This window comes from Glycine soja, chromosome 7, assembly GCF_004193775.1.
Source record: "Glycine soja cultivar W05 chromosome 7, ASM419377v2, whole genome shotgun sequence".
In the NCBI taxonomy this organism is placed as follows: Eukaryota; Viridiplantae; Streptophyta; class Magnoliopsida; order Fabales; family Fabaceae; genus Glycine; species Glycine soja.
Window position 1 is genome coordinate 38,983,878 of NC_041008.1, and position 15,603 is coordinate 38,999,480.

General features: G+C 31.8%; 2 protein-coding genes across 2 annotated transcripts; one reads left to right on the forward strand and one right to left on the reverse strand.

Annotated features, from left to right (window-relative positions):
- The first annotated feature begins 4,293 nt into the window (after nucleotides 1–4,293).
- On the forward strand, nucleotides 4,294–10,127 carry LOC114419568 (receptor-like protein 4). Its single transcript, XM_028385281.1, has 9 exons — nucleotides 4,294–4,541; nucleotides 5,502–6,557; nucleotides 7,094–7,241; nucleotides 8,203–8,274; nucleotides 8,657–8,728; nucleotides 8,876–8,947; nucleotides 9,026–9,103; nucleotides 9,244–9,425; nucleotides 9,613–10,127. Exons 1-9 carry the CDS (start codon nucleotides 4,472–4,474, stop codon nucleotides 9,735–9,737), a joined length of 1,875 nt encoding a protein of 624 aa, XP_028241082.1. The 5' UTR covers nucleotides 4,294–4,471; the 3' UTR covers nucleotides 9,738–10,127.
- Nucleotides 10,128–10,782: 655 nt separating this feature from the next.
- Nucleotides 10,783–14,969, reverse strand: LOC114419569 (protein yippee-like At5g53940). Its single transcript, XM_028385282.1, has 5 exons — nucleotides 14,687–14,969; nucleotides 12,491–12,534; nucleotides 12,038–12,146; nucleotides 11,224–11,279; nucleotides 10,783–11,132 (listed from the first exon to the last, which is right to left on the reverse strand). Exons 1-5 carry the CDS (start codon nucleotides 14,780–14,782, stop codon nucleotides 11,030–11,032), a joined length of 408 nt encoding a protein of 135 aa, XP_028241083.1. The 5' UTR covers nucleotides 14,783–14,969; the 3' UTR covers nucleotides 10,783–11,029.
- Between the last annotated feature and the right edge of the window lie 634 nt (nucleotides 14,970–15,603).

Below are 15,603 nucleotides of genomic sequence, written 5' to 3' on the forward strand. Positions count from 1 at the left end.
CGTCATAGAGGTAAGAACCCTCTATTTTGTTACTTTTCTTTCATAGACATTGGGGGAGTTGGGGACAGGCTTCAAGGACGTTCTACGACAGAACTTGATGAATGAGGATTCGTATGTGGTTAGGAAATTCAATGGACCTTGTTCCAAGGTTTTGAAGCGACCGAGGTTTCTCAACGACTTGCTCCCCGATGATTGTGATACCGTTGTCTTCTTCATTTTCATTCTCGCACTCGCAAGTAAAAATGTTTAGCTCAAATTTATTAGAAATCATAGTAATTATGCAGGTTTTTCACTCTTTATTATTTGACCTCGATGATGATTTTATAGTTTTTTTTAATAAATTTCATCTAATAATAGAATGAGTGTTACTTATTATTACTATTATTACTTTGGAGCAAGTTTTGCTATTGCTTACAAATTATCTTTTTCCTGATGGTATTGACTTTTTTTTTTAGTTTTTGTTTTAGCGATAAGTGTAGATTTTCACTTGTTGATCCAAACTCTTTTCTTTCATTGAGACTAGTAGGTAAAATATAAGTTAGAAATTTTAACTATAAGAAAATCTTATTGAGTACAATCTTTATGAGGAGCACAACTAGAGGTGCAGGTGCAACAATGTTGGCTCCTATGATTAATCCATATGACACACACATGATTAAGGAGGAGACAAAAAGAACTTAGGGGAAGTGGTTGCCAAGACCTTTCTCACTAGGAAAGAAGGTAAATGCGCCATAAGTCATAACTTGAACTATGTAACAAGTATAATTACTTTTAAAGTATGTTGCATTGTTCATCAATATGAACTGGCTTATCCGTATTGCAATAGTATGATTGGAGTGGGTTCGTGTCTGCTTATCCGTATTCATGCTAACATGTTAACTGGAAGCCCAATGTTTTACTTGTTGATGGATGGTTATAAATTGAACTGAATGAACCCTTTGGTATCTTTTTTGCTCTGTAGAGACCAAACTTGCAAAGAAAAGTAATGATGCAATGCTGAAGGATTGATCAAAGGGTCTTCATTTGCAACCTCAAGGTAAGTAACACTGATTGAACCTTTGACCACTCAATTCTAACACTAACAAAAAATTTCACTATTGTGAGGTCAATCTGACAACTACTTATATAATTATAATCACTTAATAATTTATTGATAATTATTTGAGCATAAATTATTACAATTTGTTTGGATCTGGTTTTTGAAATTGTAGGTTGAGTTTGTTGTAAAACAAAATAAACATTAAAAAGCAACATCGGTTTCTAAAAAATCGTTTTAGAAAGTATACATTCTAAGACGGTTTTTTAAAAAAAAAAGTCTTAGAATTTATACTTTCTAATACAATTTTTAGAAAAATTATCTTTAAATCCTCACATTTTTTAAACAAAAAAAATACATTCTAAAATAGTTTCTAAAAAAATCGATGTAAAAATTGAGATTTTAAAACGGTTTAAAAATCGTCGTGAAAATGTTCACTTTCCACGATGATGGATTCAAAGACGTTGAAAATCGTCGTGAAAAGTATTAAAAAAATTATATTTGAGACTTTTTTGTAGTAATGCATGAAGTATTGGCGACAACAATATATAGTGGAAAATGCATATAATTATTTGTGTAAAGTTCTATTTTTTTCCTCCATTCATATGACTATATGGGGTTAATTATGGAAATGGGTAATTTTTTAAAAAATTTATCATGATGAATATTTTTTTAAAAATTACTAAAAAAGGGTAAATCATACTTTGATATATGATTTCATAATGAAGAAATCGTATATCAAAGCATGATTTTACTTTCCATTTGTTTAAATTTTTTTTCTAAAAACTGAAATCATATTTTAAAATACAATTTTAGTTTTTTTTCTAATGAAATTGTATGTTAAAATACAATTTATAAAATAATTAAAAAAACATGTTGAAATCGTATGGTAAAATATAATTTCCAAAATATTAAAAAAATATTAAAATTGTATGTGTAGTATACGATTTCAAATTTTAATAAAAAAATTAAAAAATTAAAATTGTATGTGCATATAGTGTAATAATTTTTTTAAAAACAAAATCGTGCTTTGAAGTATTATTATGGTAATTTTTTTAAAAAAACAATATCTCATTATGGTGCAAGAGTAGACTATATTAGTATCAAGATGGTTAGTTTGGCAATAGAAACTCTCACATGATGAATTAATGCTTGAATATTTTTTTTTCTTATTTGAATCATTGTTAAAAGTTAAAAGAACTGTTTATGTTTAATTTTTTTATAATGTTTTGAACATAATTGCTCTAAGAAAGAATACATGTGGAAGTACTATATAGTTTTATTAAATTCTAAAGGAGTAGTCATATACTTGTGTTAAGATTGATAAAATATCCATATAGTAATATAAAGACATTAGCTCATAAAAACTCATTGTTGATTTTCGACACAAGATTTTGATCACCCAACCTCCCAGGGCGGGGATCTCAATGTGAACTTATATTCTGTACTATCGCCGGTTGCCAAAAAAACAAGAGAGGCTTTTGATATAACTCCCTTTTAGCTAAGTACACTATCATTTATCTTTTCTTATTCTAATTTTGATTATCTTATATACCCTTTACACTCATAACATTTATACATAACCATTAGATCAAAATGTTCAAGAATAATTTTCTGTTTTTAACATTTTAGAGTGTACTTTTTGAAACAGTTTGTAAACATTTTGAAAAGTATTTTATGAAATGTTAAAAAATAAAATGTATTCTAAAAAGTACTTCCTAGAACATTTTTTTTTTTACATTTTGAAAAACACTTTTTGGTATGTTATCTTGTGTTTTGAAAAGTACTTTCCAAAATTTTAAGAAAAAAAACCCATGTAAAGAAAAAAGCATGTACAGTAGTATAACAATTGAAATGGATAAAACATATAATTGATATCGATCATATGTTATTGCATATATAAAATAGGCATTAATGATGTTGTGTGAGGGAATAAAAATAAAACATGGAAGGAAAGTAGTTGATTGCACAAACATATTGCATTATTGGAGTTTGCAGGATGAATAAACCCTAACACGAAGCAAGAGACCAAACAAAGAAGGAACAAAGGGAGCTTGGGGGAAGAGATTAAAGGGGATAAATGGAGTGAAGGATGGGAAGCAATGTAAAGAGAGAGGGAATGTGTTGATACTATGAAAGAGGGAGTGTGTTATGCTGAAAAGGGGAGTGTGCAAGTGCGAGAAGAAGGTTTGAAAAGAAAAAGTTATTTAAGTAATTTAACTTTAAATAAAAAAGGACAAAAGAGTGTACTTAAATAATAAAGGAGTGGATATAGCAACAAAAAAAAAAAAGATGTTGCGGTGGTGAAATAAAAAAACAGAAAATTGAGAGAAAAAATGATAACTCTTGTCAAAATAACGGATATTTAGTCATATTAGTTTTAAAAAGTACAAGAATGCTTATTAAAAAAATAAAAATTACAGAGATTTAACTTAAATTTAATAACCTTAGTTAATTGTAATTTGATGTATTACTATTTTTGAAATACACAAGAGAGATGAAAAGAAAATCCGGTATGTCCTCCGGTGATTGCGCACTAATCCCTCCCCACCACCACCCAGTGTGGGTCAAAAGTCAAAAAGCTCATTGAACCCATCGATGACCATTCTGCACCGTCTGATCTAAAAGTAGTAGCATCATCAACTGCAATTAATTAATCTCTTAACCAAAAAATAAAGCCAGACACAATACTAATAAAAACAGAAGTAACTCTACTTTGAATTTATACGTCCCAATTTAATAAGAATTCTAAATTTTTTTTATACAGTAAAAAAAATCTTATATCATTTTTAATTTATTTATAGATATTTTTATCTATCATTAATATTATAAATAATATAAATAAAAAAATAATTACATTATATTAAAAAAATTAAAATAACAATTATTTTGAAACAAATTTTTTTCTCTTACAATGATTATAACGAGAATGAGCCAAAGTAAATAATATTTTATGAGAGCATTTATCTTCGTTCATAGAAATCTTTAAATTTTCATTGACTTTTTCATTAACTCAATGAATCCCATTAAGTAATTATTTCCACGTCACATTCATTTAGTACACCTAATTTACCTAAACATAAATAAATAAGACTATAATATAGATACGGGTGATGAGTTGGCACATAGGAAAGATCTGCACCGTCCGATTGAAGCTGCATCGGTTATGATGAGGCTCAGCAGCAGCGACACAACTGCGTGTTCCCATGCTTTCCTTGGCGCCAGTAAACTTGAACGAAGAAGATTTTCCAAGCGTGGTGTGCAAAAGTGCGCGCACCCAACCCCACACGCTCTCTCTCTCTCCTCTTTCTCTCTCTAGAAAAAAGCACTCAACAAAAATGGGGACACGGTGAATGAGAGAGAGAGAAAGAGACAAAGAAGAAGAAGAAGTTTTAGAGAGAGATAGAAAAAAGCGAGGAAGGTGAATGCACCGCAATGCTTCTTCGATTTCTTCAGCTATGGATTATGCTCCGCTTTGCTTGTGTTTCATGTGCAGCACGGCAAGGTGAGCTTCAACTCGCTCGTTTTTTTTCTATTTTCTCTATCAGTTATGCGCATTGAAGTGGAACTTAATATTTTTCTTCATCAAATTTGGATTGTTGAGTTTTCTCACTCGTTGAATGCTTTGATCTTGAGAACCTTAAGAGTTGTAAGCTTTTCCAAACGTTGAAACTTGAAACAAATTACGACCTCAATTCTATAATTTGATGCTTTAGCTTTTCCATTTTTTTTCAAAACTATGCTTTACGAATTTAAATTTTATATTCTTATTTAATAATTGCTACAATAGGAATTTATTACAAATGATAAAATAAGAGTATTTTAGTCTAATTATAATAATACAGTATTTTACATTCATGAAATGTTTGTTAATTTTTGTGTATTAATCTTTGAACAGATATGAAAAAGAGATAGGAATTTTAAGTTTTTAACACAATTTTCTCTGAAATATTTCCAGTTAGTGAAAGTTTGTTAAACAGTTAACACTATTATTCTGATGAGTAATAACTGTTACCATATTGGAATTTGTTGGGTATGGTTTGTCTGTTAAGCTTTAAATGAGCACACTTGTTGCAGAAACCATTGCATATAAGAATAGAGAAGAGAGAGAAGAGAAGTGTAGGTATGATAGGTGATATAATTTGATAGGAAGAGAAAAATAAAGAGAAAATAAAGGTGTCAACTAGGTGTATAAGATATATGAGTGTCAAAAAATCAGAACTCAAATATAATTGATCAACATTTAATAGAAGTGATCGAATTTCATTTTTGCAATTTATTTGCAATGAACCAAATTTATATTTGAGATTTACAACTGAAGAAGCAGTTTCTAGTGATTGTAGCTGTTTTCATGGTGAATCGGAGTTTCAAGCTTGCACATACTACAGAGGATTGTGATTTTCAAACGTTGTGTATGAATATTTTGTGTTTTTCCCTATTTTTGATTTGGTTCAAATCACTGCAGACCCATTTGCTATGCACATAAGCTGCGGGGCTCGTCAAAATGTTCAAACAAAACCAACCAACACCCTTTGGCGTGAAGATTTTGGGTTTACAGGAGGGATAGCTGCCAATGCAACTCGTCCAAGTTTCATTACCCCACCACTCAACACTCTTCGCTATTTCCCCTTGTCTGAAGGTCCACAAAATTGCTACAACATTAACAAAGTGCCAAAGGGTCACTACTCAATCAGGATCTTCTTTGGACTTGTTGGTCGGTCTAAAGATACCAGTGAGCCTCTATTTGACATTTCTATTGAAGGCACGCAAATATATTCTCTGAAACCGGGTTGGAACAAGCAGAATGATCAAGTATTTGTTGAGGCGCTAGTGTTTCTTACAAATGATTCAGTATCAATCTGTTTCCACAGCACTGGTCATGGGGATCCAGCAATCCTTTCTATTGAGATTCAGCAAATTGATGACAAGGCTTATTATTTTGGCCCCTGGTGGAGTCAAGGGATAATACTTAGAACAGTTAAAAGACTGAGTTGTGGTTTTGGGCAGTCAAAGTTTGATGTAGATTATGGAGGGGATTCCAGGGGAGGGGACCGATTTTGGCAACGGATTAAAACTTTTGGCGATGAATCTGATCAACCTAGATCAGTTGAAACAAGAATCAAACAAGCTTCACATCCACCAAACTTCTATCCAGAAACCCTTTATCAGTCCGCGCTTGTTAGTACTAATAATGAACCTGATTTAACTTACGCATTGGAGGTGGATCCCAACAGAAACTATTCGGTTTGGTTACATTTTGCAGAGATTGATAATTCAGTGACTGCTGCGGGGCAAAGAGTCTTCAATATTATAATAAATGATGATCATGCTTTCAAAGATGTTGACATTGTAGAATTAAGTGGGGATATCTATACTGCCCTTGTGCTTAATACCACTGTTACTGTTAATGGGAGGATTCTAACAATAACGTTGAAACCAAAGGAAGGTAATCTCGCCATAATCAATGCCATTGAGATATTTGAGGTTATAATGGTCGAGTCAAAAACTATATCAGAGGAAGGTACGTGTGCTGATTCCTACTACTGTTAACAGTTTTTTCAACAAGAATGTTCTTACTAATGATGTATGGTATTTATTGCATTATTAAAGATAACATACATTGAATTTGGTAGAGAACTTGAATGACTTTGAAATATCCACAATCAAGATTTGTGTTGGGTCATTGGATGCAAGTGATAATAACATTATGTGAATGTGCTTAGGAGCTGTATTAGTGATATTGTGTTATGTGATTTCTGGCTTCTTTTTTATTTCTAATCAATTTTTGGGTCTATTGCGTGTCAAAAGTAGACCATGGAATTTATGCCCAATCAAACATGTTAGATCCCTTTGTCTCCTTTTGTTTTTCCTTTATTGAATGCTTTTGGACTTCTTCCTTACCTGCATCAGAGATGATATTTATTGATCATTTGCTCTATAAGACTTGTTCCATTTATTTGTTCTCTGATTCATGAACTATCAATAGTAGCAAATGCTGCTTTTGGTAATTTGAATGCATGTTAACTTTTACAAATTTATGATTGTCTTTTACTCTAGTTAGTGCTTTACAAACATTGAAGAAGGCATTGGGGCTTCCACCCAGGTTTGGGTGGAATGGTGATCCTTGTGTTCCTCAACAACATCCATGGTTTGGAGTGGATTGCCAATTAAACAAAAGTAGTGGCAGCTGGATCATTGATGGACTGTAATTTCTTGTTATCCTTATGTAAAGCTTTTCTTTCTTTTTGTAAATTCGATTGTGTGGTAGACTGGTAGCCTCTAATGCTGTTTACGTCTTAATAATTCTTTTATTCTCTTTCATTTTATCTATCTGTTCTCTCTAGTTATACCAAAACCAAGAATATTTTTATTTCTTCAGCTTCAGATCTTCTAGAGGAAGGAATAGATAACCTTCTATTAGGGAGAAAAAGGGAAGATTTTTGTGTTTAGGCTGTATACATTTATGTCTGTATACATTTATGTCTGAACAATGACAACTTACATATATATTTTTCTAGACATGTTTCTTATTAACGCATTCAGGAAGTGTAAATTTTTACTTTGTTTTGTGATATATATTTACTATGTTTCTCATTTGAGGGAGTAACCCTTGAATTGACCCTCTCCATTCTTAAATTCCTTTGGGTCAGTTTCATTTTTTTAAAAGGTTAAAGTACAATTTTAGTTCATATATATGACACATTTTTAATTTAGACCCTACATGAAAATAATTCTCAATTTAATTTAATCCCTCTACATATAATAGTTTTTAAATTTGATTCTCGTCATTTGTTTGGAGTTACAACATAGTGAAGTATAAGGATTAAACTGAAAATAAGTGTAAGAAATAGAAGTGCTATATTTTTGGATCCTATACATGAGAATTATTTTTAATTTGGCTCCTAGACTCCTAGCTGTACTTCACAGTAATAATATAGATATCAAATTAAAAATGAGTATCACATATAGGGACAAAAAGTATGCTTTAACCCTAAAAAATTGTAGAACTACACCCAGCACTAAGATAAGAGATTGGTTCCACTATGGTACAAAGACCTAGTGGTTTGTGTTGAGAACTGTTGAATATTTAATCGTGTTGAATATTCCATATCAATATCTTGGTTTTTATAACTGGGATAATGAGTGCTTCATGTGTTGATGAACAGTGGTCTTGACAATCAAGGTCTGAAAGGTTTCTTGCCAGATGACATATCCAGACTACTTAATCTACAAATCCTGTGAGTTCCATAAAGATTTTTAAGTATTTTGGAAATGCATGTTGTATGCATAAATATTTATGTCAATGCATGGATGTATCATGTATGTATTATGCTTCATGTATTCGTGGTCATAAAACCTGCTTATGAAGGCCTTAATCAAATAACTAGTGACAAATAATTGAGAGTATGTCTGAACTTGATAGGCCAAGGTCTGAATTAGGCAGTTATAATTCTGTAGTGGAAAGTTATTGAGAAACTATTTTTATATTAATCTTGGGTTAGGTATTTGTATGCTATGATGTGATAGTTATAGTGATATATAGGTTGTATGACAGACTTGTAGAAAACAATTAAGGTGTCAGATTGTTATTCCTTTTGCTTATTAGCTTATGAATTGCAGAAACTTGAGTAAGAACAACATCCATGGAGCAATTCCATCCTTGCTTGGTACAATAACTAGCCTGCAAGTACTGTTAAGTAATCTCTTCCTCTTTTTCTTTTCCATGTGATATTGTTTCCATTGTTTTAAGATTATGAAAGGAGGGAAACGTGTCCCATGAATTGTCTTGGCTTTGGCTATCACGTTATTGTCATTTCTGAGTGCCATGTAATCATGCAGTGACCTATCCTACAACTTATTCAGTGGATCAATTCCAGAAAGCCTTGGACAGTTGACATCATTACAAAGACTGTAAGATTCTCCAGTGTTTAACTAACCCATAAAACACATATGAAGGCAACAAATGTGTATCACAATGTCTTCATGCAGGAATCTTAACAGCAACCTCCTATCTGGAAGGGTCCCATCAACTGTAGGAGGAAGACTACTCTACAGAGCTAGCTTCAAGTAAGTAATCAAACATTAAACTCTAGACAAACTATAGAATGCGTAATTGCAACGACAGGATATTCCACATGTACATGTTTGTTCACTTTGTTCTTGCTAAGTAACAATTATTTCTAAGTTTAACTTGTGGATGCTTGCAGTTTTACTGACAATGCAGGTCTGTGTGGTTTACCTGGATTACCTACATGTGGACCTCATCTTTCTGGCGGTGGTAAAATTGGCATTGGATTAGGGGCTTCTTTTACATTTCTCCTTCTTATTACCTGTTCATTTTGTTGGTGGAAAAGGCGCCAGAATATCCTCCGAGCTCAGCAAATGGCAGGTAAAGGATATTCATAATTTGTGGATTACAATTACGCTAACAAAACATTGTATGTTCCACTTTCACTTCCATCATAACAAAACATTGTATGATGCCTAATAATATAGTATATTCCACGGATGACCTTGTGAGGCAATAAGCATTAAGAAATCATAGAATGAGAATTTATGCTTGTTTTCTCTTGCAGCAAGAGCAGCCCCATATGCGAAGGCAAGGACCCATTTTTCACGTGACATTCAGATGGCAAGGCATCATAATAATTATGGCAAAACCTCAACGGCAGCTGAGAATGGGCCTATTTTACTTTCATGATGACATCTCATTATTCTGATACCTTACGAGCCTGTCTCAGTATTCCTCTGTTCCCTGCCATCAAGTGGTTTTTATTCTTTTAGATTGCAGAATTGCCCTACTAATATCGTAGATGAATGGCACTGTAATCTGATCGATCTTCTAATGGTGCTTGTCCTCCATAATATCGGGTTTACTACAACAAAATACTGAGAGTTTCCTGAGACATTTAACTTCTAAGCTGAGAAGTGAGAACTCCTGAAAATTGTAAATCAGAAAATTTTGTTCATTATCGTGGTACCCCCTCCTGGAGACTACATAGAAATTATGAAGGAAGAAAAAGTTTCTATATACACGTAAGTATGTATGTGCAGTCTCATTAAAGAAACTAGCCACTTATTCCGTTTTTTATACGGATATTTTTTTAATTTAAATATGTATAAATAAAAATAAACCAAGGTATGAAGATTTAAAATTTAGATTAAATTAAATTAAGAATAGATACTTGAAATAAAAAATATATATAAATAAAAAGTAGAATTAAATGTTTAATCTAGGGAAAATGCACATAATTTAAAAGTTTATCAAAAAATTTATCCAAATAGGAAATAAATATTTTATTTCGACCATTTGTGTCAATTTGTGAAAAGTAATCAATATAAAAAATAATTAAAATATTCTTATTTTTTTCTATTTTAAACATATATTATATCAATTTTTTTATATATGAATAAGATATCAAATAATTTTGATTAATAGTATCAAAATTTATAGATATGATATATACGAAGAACTTTTAATCCATATATGACTTTTAAGATAAAACTAATCAACTATGGAAAGTTCTTGACAATGTAATAATTGATATAAGTTATATTAATGTAATTCGATCATCTCCTTTTATATAGAAAGAGAATATACACCAAGTGAGATGGATTTTAATATAAGAGCGTTAGAAGTGAAACTTTACTGCGAAATTGTAATTGCAAACTTATTTCTTGAACAGTAATCTAACTCTCCACATACATCTGAATTATAGAGATCAAGCAAAGTAAAGACTTTCGACTCATAAAATATGATGAATTATATGCCCTCCATAAATATATTGCAAGATTCGGTACGCTATGACAAGATTTAAGATTTATAAATGCTGCAAATGAGCTAAACTTGAGTTGCTCTAAGGAGTTTCTATGTGAAATTGTATCTTGATCTACTAAAGGTATAATATATTTGCAACCTAAAATACTAAGGTACAATACTATAATATAATTGCTAGCTACAATACTTCAAATTCATGAAAAAGAAGCCACTTGCTAGGCGTTTTCTGTGTCACTTGAGCCAGATTGAGAGCCAGTTAGAGAGCCAGCTTGTGCATCAGAATTCAATTCCTCCTCTTCATTGTCAACTATCGTCCACCTGTTACAAGCATCAACAGCAATTAAATTTTACTTAGCTTGACATGAATATGATCAAATTCAAAACCACATTTTAACATTTAACACTATACCTCTCAAGCACAAACTTCCCTTCTTTGTATATTTCATTCTTTTCATGTGTCAGAACCTGAATGAATCCAAACTTGTTGTTATTACTTCAAACTGTTTTGAGCTCATAAAAACGTTATTCTGATATATATGTTGGTAAGAACAAATTCTTGATGCAGGAACAAAGAAAGACTTAATTAACAAGTGCTTGCATGTATGTGTATGATGTTACCATGGGTGCTTTAATAATTAAATAGATAATCCTTCTAAATAAATCCAGAAGCAACATCTTTCCTAATGGAATCAAATGTTTAAATACTTTGGGATTCTCTTTCCATGATATCTAATTTAATTCCAAACAGGAATACATTAAACAAAAACAAAGTTTAATGGGAAAGCATCTATTTCAACCACCTTCTCCTAGGATATAAAACAACACTTTATACAGTTAAAAAGATAAATCATCCCTCTAAATGAAGCTTACTTTTTTCATGGTAGATCATAAATGGATTATATACACAATAGATAGGTAAGATATAAATTTCTCATCTGATTGTTCATTTATTAGCAATAAAATCGTTGGAAGCTTGAAATAGGGTAAATTTAAGTGTTTAATATGTTTTATGGATAAGATTCATTATACATTTGTACTCATGGGGTTATAGACATATAAAAGTATTGGATTTTAAATTTCTAATGTGCTCACATATTTAATCAACTTCATTGCTAGTTTTAACTTTCAAGACTCACCCTACCACAAATTAATGATGTTGCAGAAAACCCTCCTGTATAAAGTATGACAAGAAACGAAACTACAGGTGCAAAGGTAAAACTCACATATTTCCATCCAAGAGGTTGTCCACAGCTGCAACAAAATATGTCTTCAACGGTGTGCAGTCCAGATATCATCATTCTGTCCACCTGAGGCCCAAGCGTTACGTTCACCCTATTAGAGGCCAAAAGTTAACAAACAAGGACGCAGGAAATAGTTAGTAACAAAGGTTCAATGTAAGGTGTTGATAGATGAAAGAAAGGTGCTAATTAAATAATTATGCGAGTCAGAAGAAAATCCTAATTCTTTTCACATCATTAATAAAACCATAGTGCTTCAATCCAATTCCCCAAACCAATAGAGGAATAACCTGAGGGTGGGGGAAGGACCCTGAAGGTGGGGAGGACCACCAAAATCATCCATAACAAAATACTGAAAAATATAGAAGATTGATGTGAAAGTACAATAATAACCTGAAAATTCAAGGAAGGAACAGAAAAACATTTCAAACAACTTACACTTTGCTGAAAAGGTATGCTCTCCCTTGACTGCAGTTGAAGTTCTGATCATCACAGAAAAACAAACTAGAGTCAAATTGCTAGGGAAGATGGAAAGACTCGTACACAAGGAAGTAGGTACATTTTCAACAGTGGAATAAGTAGCAGCAATACATGACAATTATATAGGACAAGACTAAATTTGATTGTAGAACTTATTTTATGAATTTGGATATTTACAACTTGTTCTATAGTATACCATTATAAATGTAGCAAGCAGAAAGTTAGCTTACAACACAAATGTGAAAGAATTAGCAGTAACTAGGATCCTCATTATGCAGTCAAATTATATTACAAGAATTTATGTGGAAGAAGACTAAATGTACCAAAAGTCTCAAGATATGAAATAATTCAATTTCCTTTACAAAGCAACAGCAATCACAGATATTGAACCATTGTCTACTATTTACATTTAAGTTCAGGATAAAAAGCACATTTACAATGCTATGCATCTTCAATTGCAAAACCTTAGCAAAAATTCAATCTATGAATCATGTATAGCCACAATAAAACATCAACAACAAAGTCTTATTCCACTAGGTGAGGTCAGCTACATAGATCACATGATGTCATTTGGCACAGTTAAAGACCAAAGTTTCAGAGATAATATTAAGCCTTAGATCTCCTTTGATGATTTCCACCAATGTCCTTTTTGGTCTCCTTCTTCTTTTCCCCAAACTAAAAATCATACAATCTACTCTTCTAATTGGCGCCTCTTGTGGCCTTCATTGTACATGTCCAAAGTACCTTAACCGATTTTCTATCATCTTTTCCTCAATGATTGTTACACCAATCTTTTCTTGTACATAGTCATTTCATATATTCTATCATTTCTTATATGACCGCACATTCATTTTAATATTCTCATTTCTAGTACCCTAAGGCCTAAACCCTAAGCCACAAGCAAATGCTAGCAAAATAAACTAATTCTAATCAACATTATCTCACTCATAAAAGCTATGTTGATATTAGGAGACCTTCATTTTAAATGAGAGCTCCCAATTTCACACACACTATGGAAGTGGAGTAGTAGAAGTGTGACAAAACAAAATGGCAAGTGACTCAAAAGCAGTCTTACATTTCACACTAGCAACTTTTCTTGTGGATTGAGTGTTTATTTAAAAAAAAAAAAAAAAATCTCCTAATCTAAGTCATTTCTTTGGTCTGTTGCATTGAAATAAGTGAAAAAAACCCTCCTGGTCTCCATGTACATCCTTCAACAGGCCACAGGTTCTAAAAGAAGGGACATTTGTCTTACAGAAAAGCATACAGAGTACACTTGTTCATTCAATCATTTCCAAATCCATGGATTCCCTCTGATCAGAAGAATTTACAGTGGAGCTGTGAGCTGAACATGTTCTACCTCGATATTTAACTTTTTTCCCCTAGAGTAAACTTCTATTGTTCTCTCAATAAAGTTATTCCAGTTTCAAAAATGCAGCACTTCATTAACCCCAATTAGTCCCTAAAAGATTTATGTATTTACCTATGAGAAAAGTTGTCTTTTTCATCATTACCTACGCAATCCAATGTTAGCTAGCATAAGGTTCTTTACAGATTAAAATTAACTCATAAGATTACTGTCCCTGGCTGAATTTTCACCCACAGCTAATCCCTTTGATGACAAAAACCGTTAATTGATTGTACTCATGAAATAAACATTTGCCCCAATTTCCAACCTAGAATCATCCCATATATCATTTAGCCCTTTTCAAACAGCAAATACCAGAACCATGAATACTATGCGCTTGCCTCAATTCATAGACTCAAAATCATCCTTCTCCAATTGTACACATCATCTTAATCTTAATGGAAACAAAGAAAATCAGCTAATTACTAACGCTCTAATTTATCAGAAAGTGGCACTGCACAATGGATTCTGTTTCCAGAAACTGATTGCAACCCAGTTACTTCCAATCAATAATCCACACACACAAAACAAAAAAAATACTAACTTTCCTCACTATCAATTAACGGGCTCCTCCAGGTTCCGATTGATAATTAAAAGTAGTAAAAATTCAATCTCTCACCAATCGAATTCTTCACTTCAGAAAGAGTTCATGCTCATAACAAACATCAATCATCAGAAGAAAAAAACTTTTTTTATAATATTTTTTCACAAGTATTCAAAATTGAATTTGAAGAGAAGAAGCATACCCGAGAGAGAATGTGATCAGCGAGGGCAAGAGGGGTGTTGCAGAATTTGCATCCGTAAGATCTGCCATCCAATTCAAGAACAAAAACCCTCCCCATGTGAAACTCACTCTCTTATAAACCCACACAACACAACACAACCAACGACGACAACCTTTGCACAACAACCTCAAACGCGCAATTCTACAGTGCCCTGTTACCTCCGTATATAAAGTCTCTCCTTCCTCAATCCTCCCTCTTTCGCTTCTTCTCTTTTTGGTTTTTTGTTAAGATTAAAATGGTTTTTAAATGGCATTTATTAAAGACCATATATTTAAAATAAGACTATATCAATTAAATATTTTAGCTGTCAAACAAATCAATTAAACATTTTAATTTAAAGGAGAGACTTGCCATGCATGCTAAAGTGCTAGACAGCTAGAGTGTTATAGACTATAGTATCTGATCATCTTGGAAGCTAGAGCCTATACTATAAGACAAGTACACCCAATCACAAATATCAATCCAATGTTATCTATATATATATATATATATATATATATATATATATGTATATAAATCCAATATTAGGCGAGTAATTGTTGAAATTAAAAAAATATATACCCTTTTTGTGTAAGAAAATTAACTTCACAATAGTAATCAATTAACTTTTCTTTAAGAGAAAATAGTCAATGTATTGGTTTTTTTTTCCCAAATTACACTTTCTCTCTCATCTTTTCTCAAATTACATATATTTTTGGAAAATTTCTGGATACACTCAATTTTCATGCTGTATTGGGAAATTGGGTTTGATCACCTCGACTTTCTTACCGGCTTTTCTTTAATTAATTTGTATGTTTAAATTTTTATTTTTATTTAAATTATTAAAATAATATAAATATTATATTATATAAATAGATTTTTAATTGATTTTAAAGATA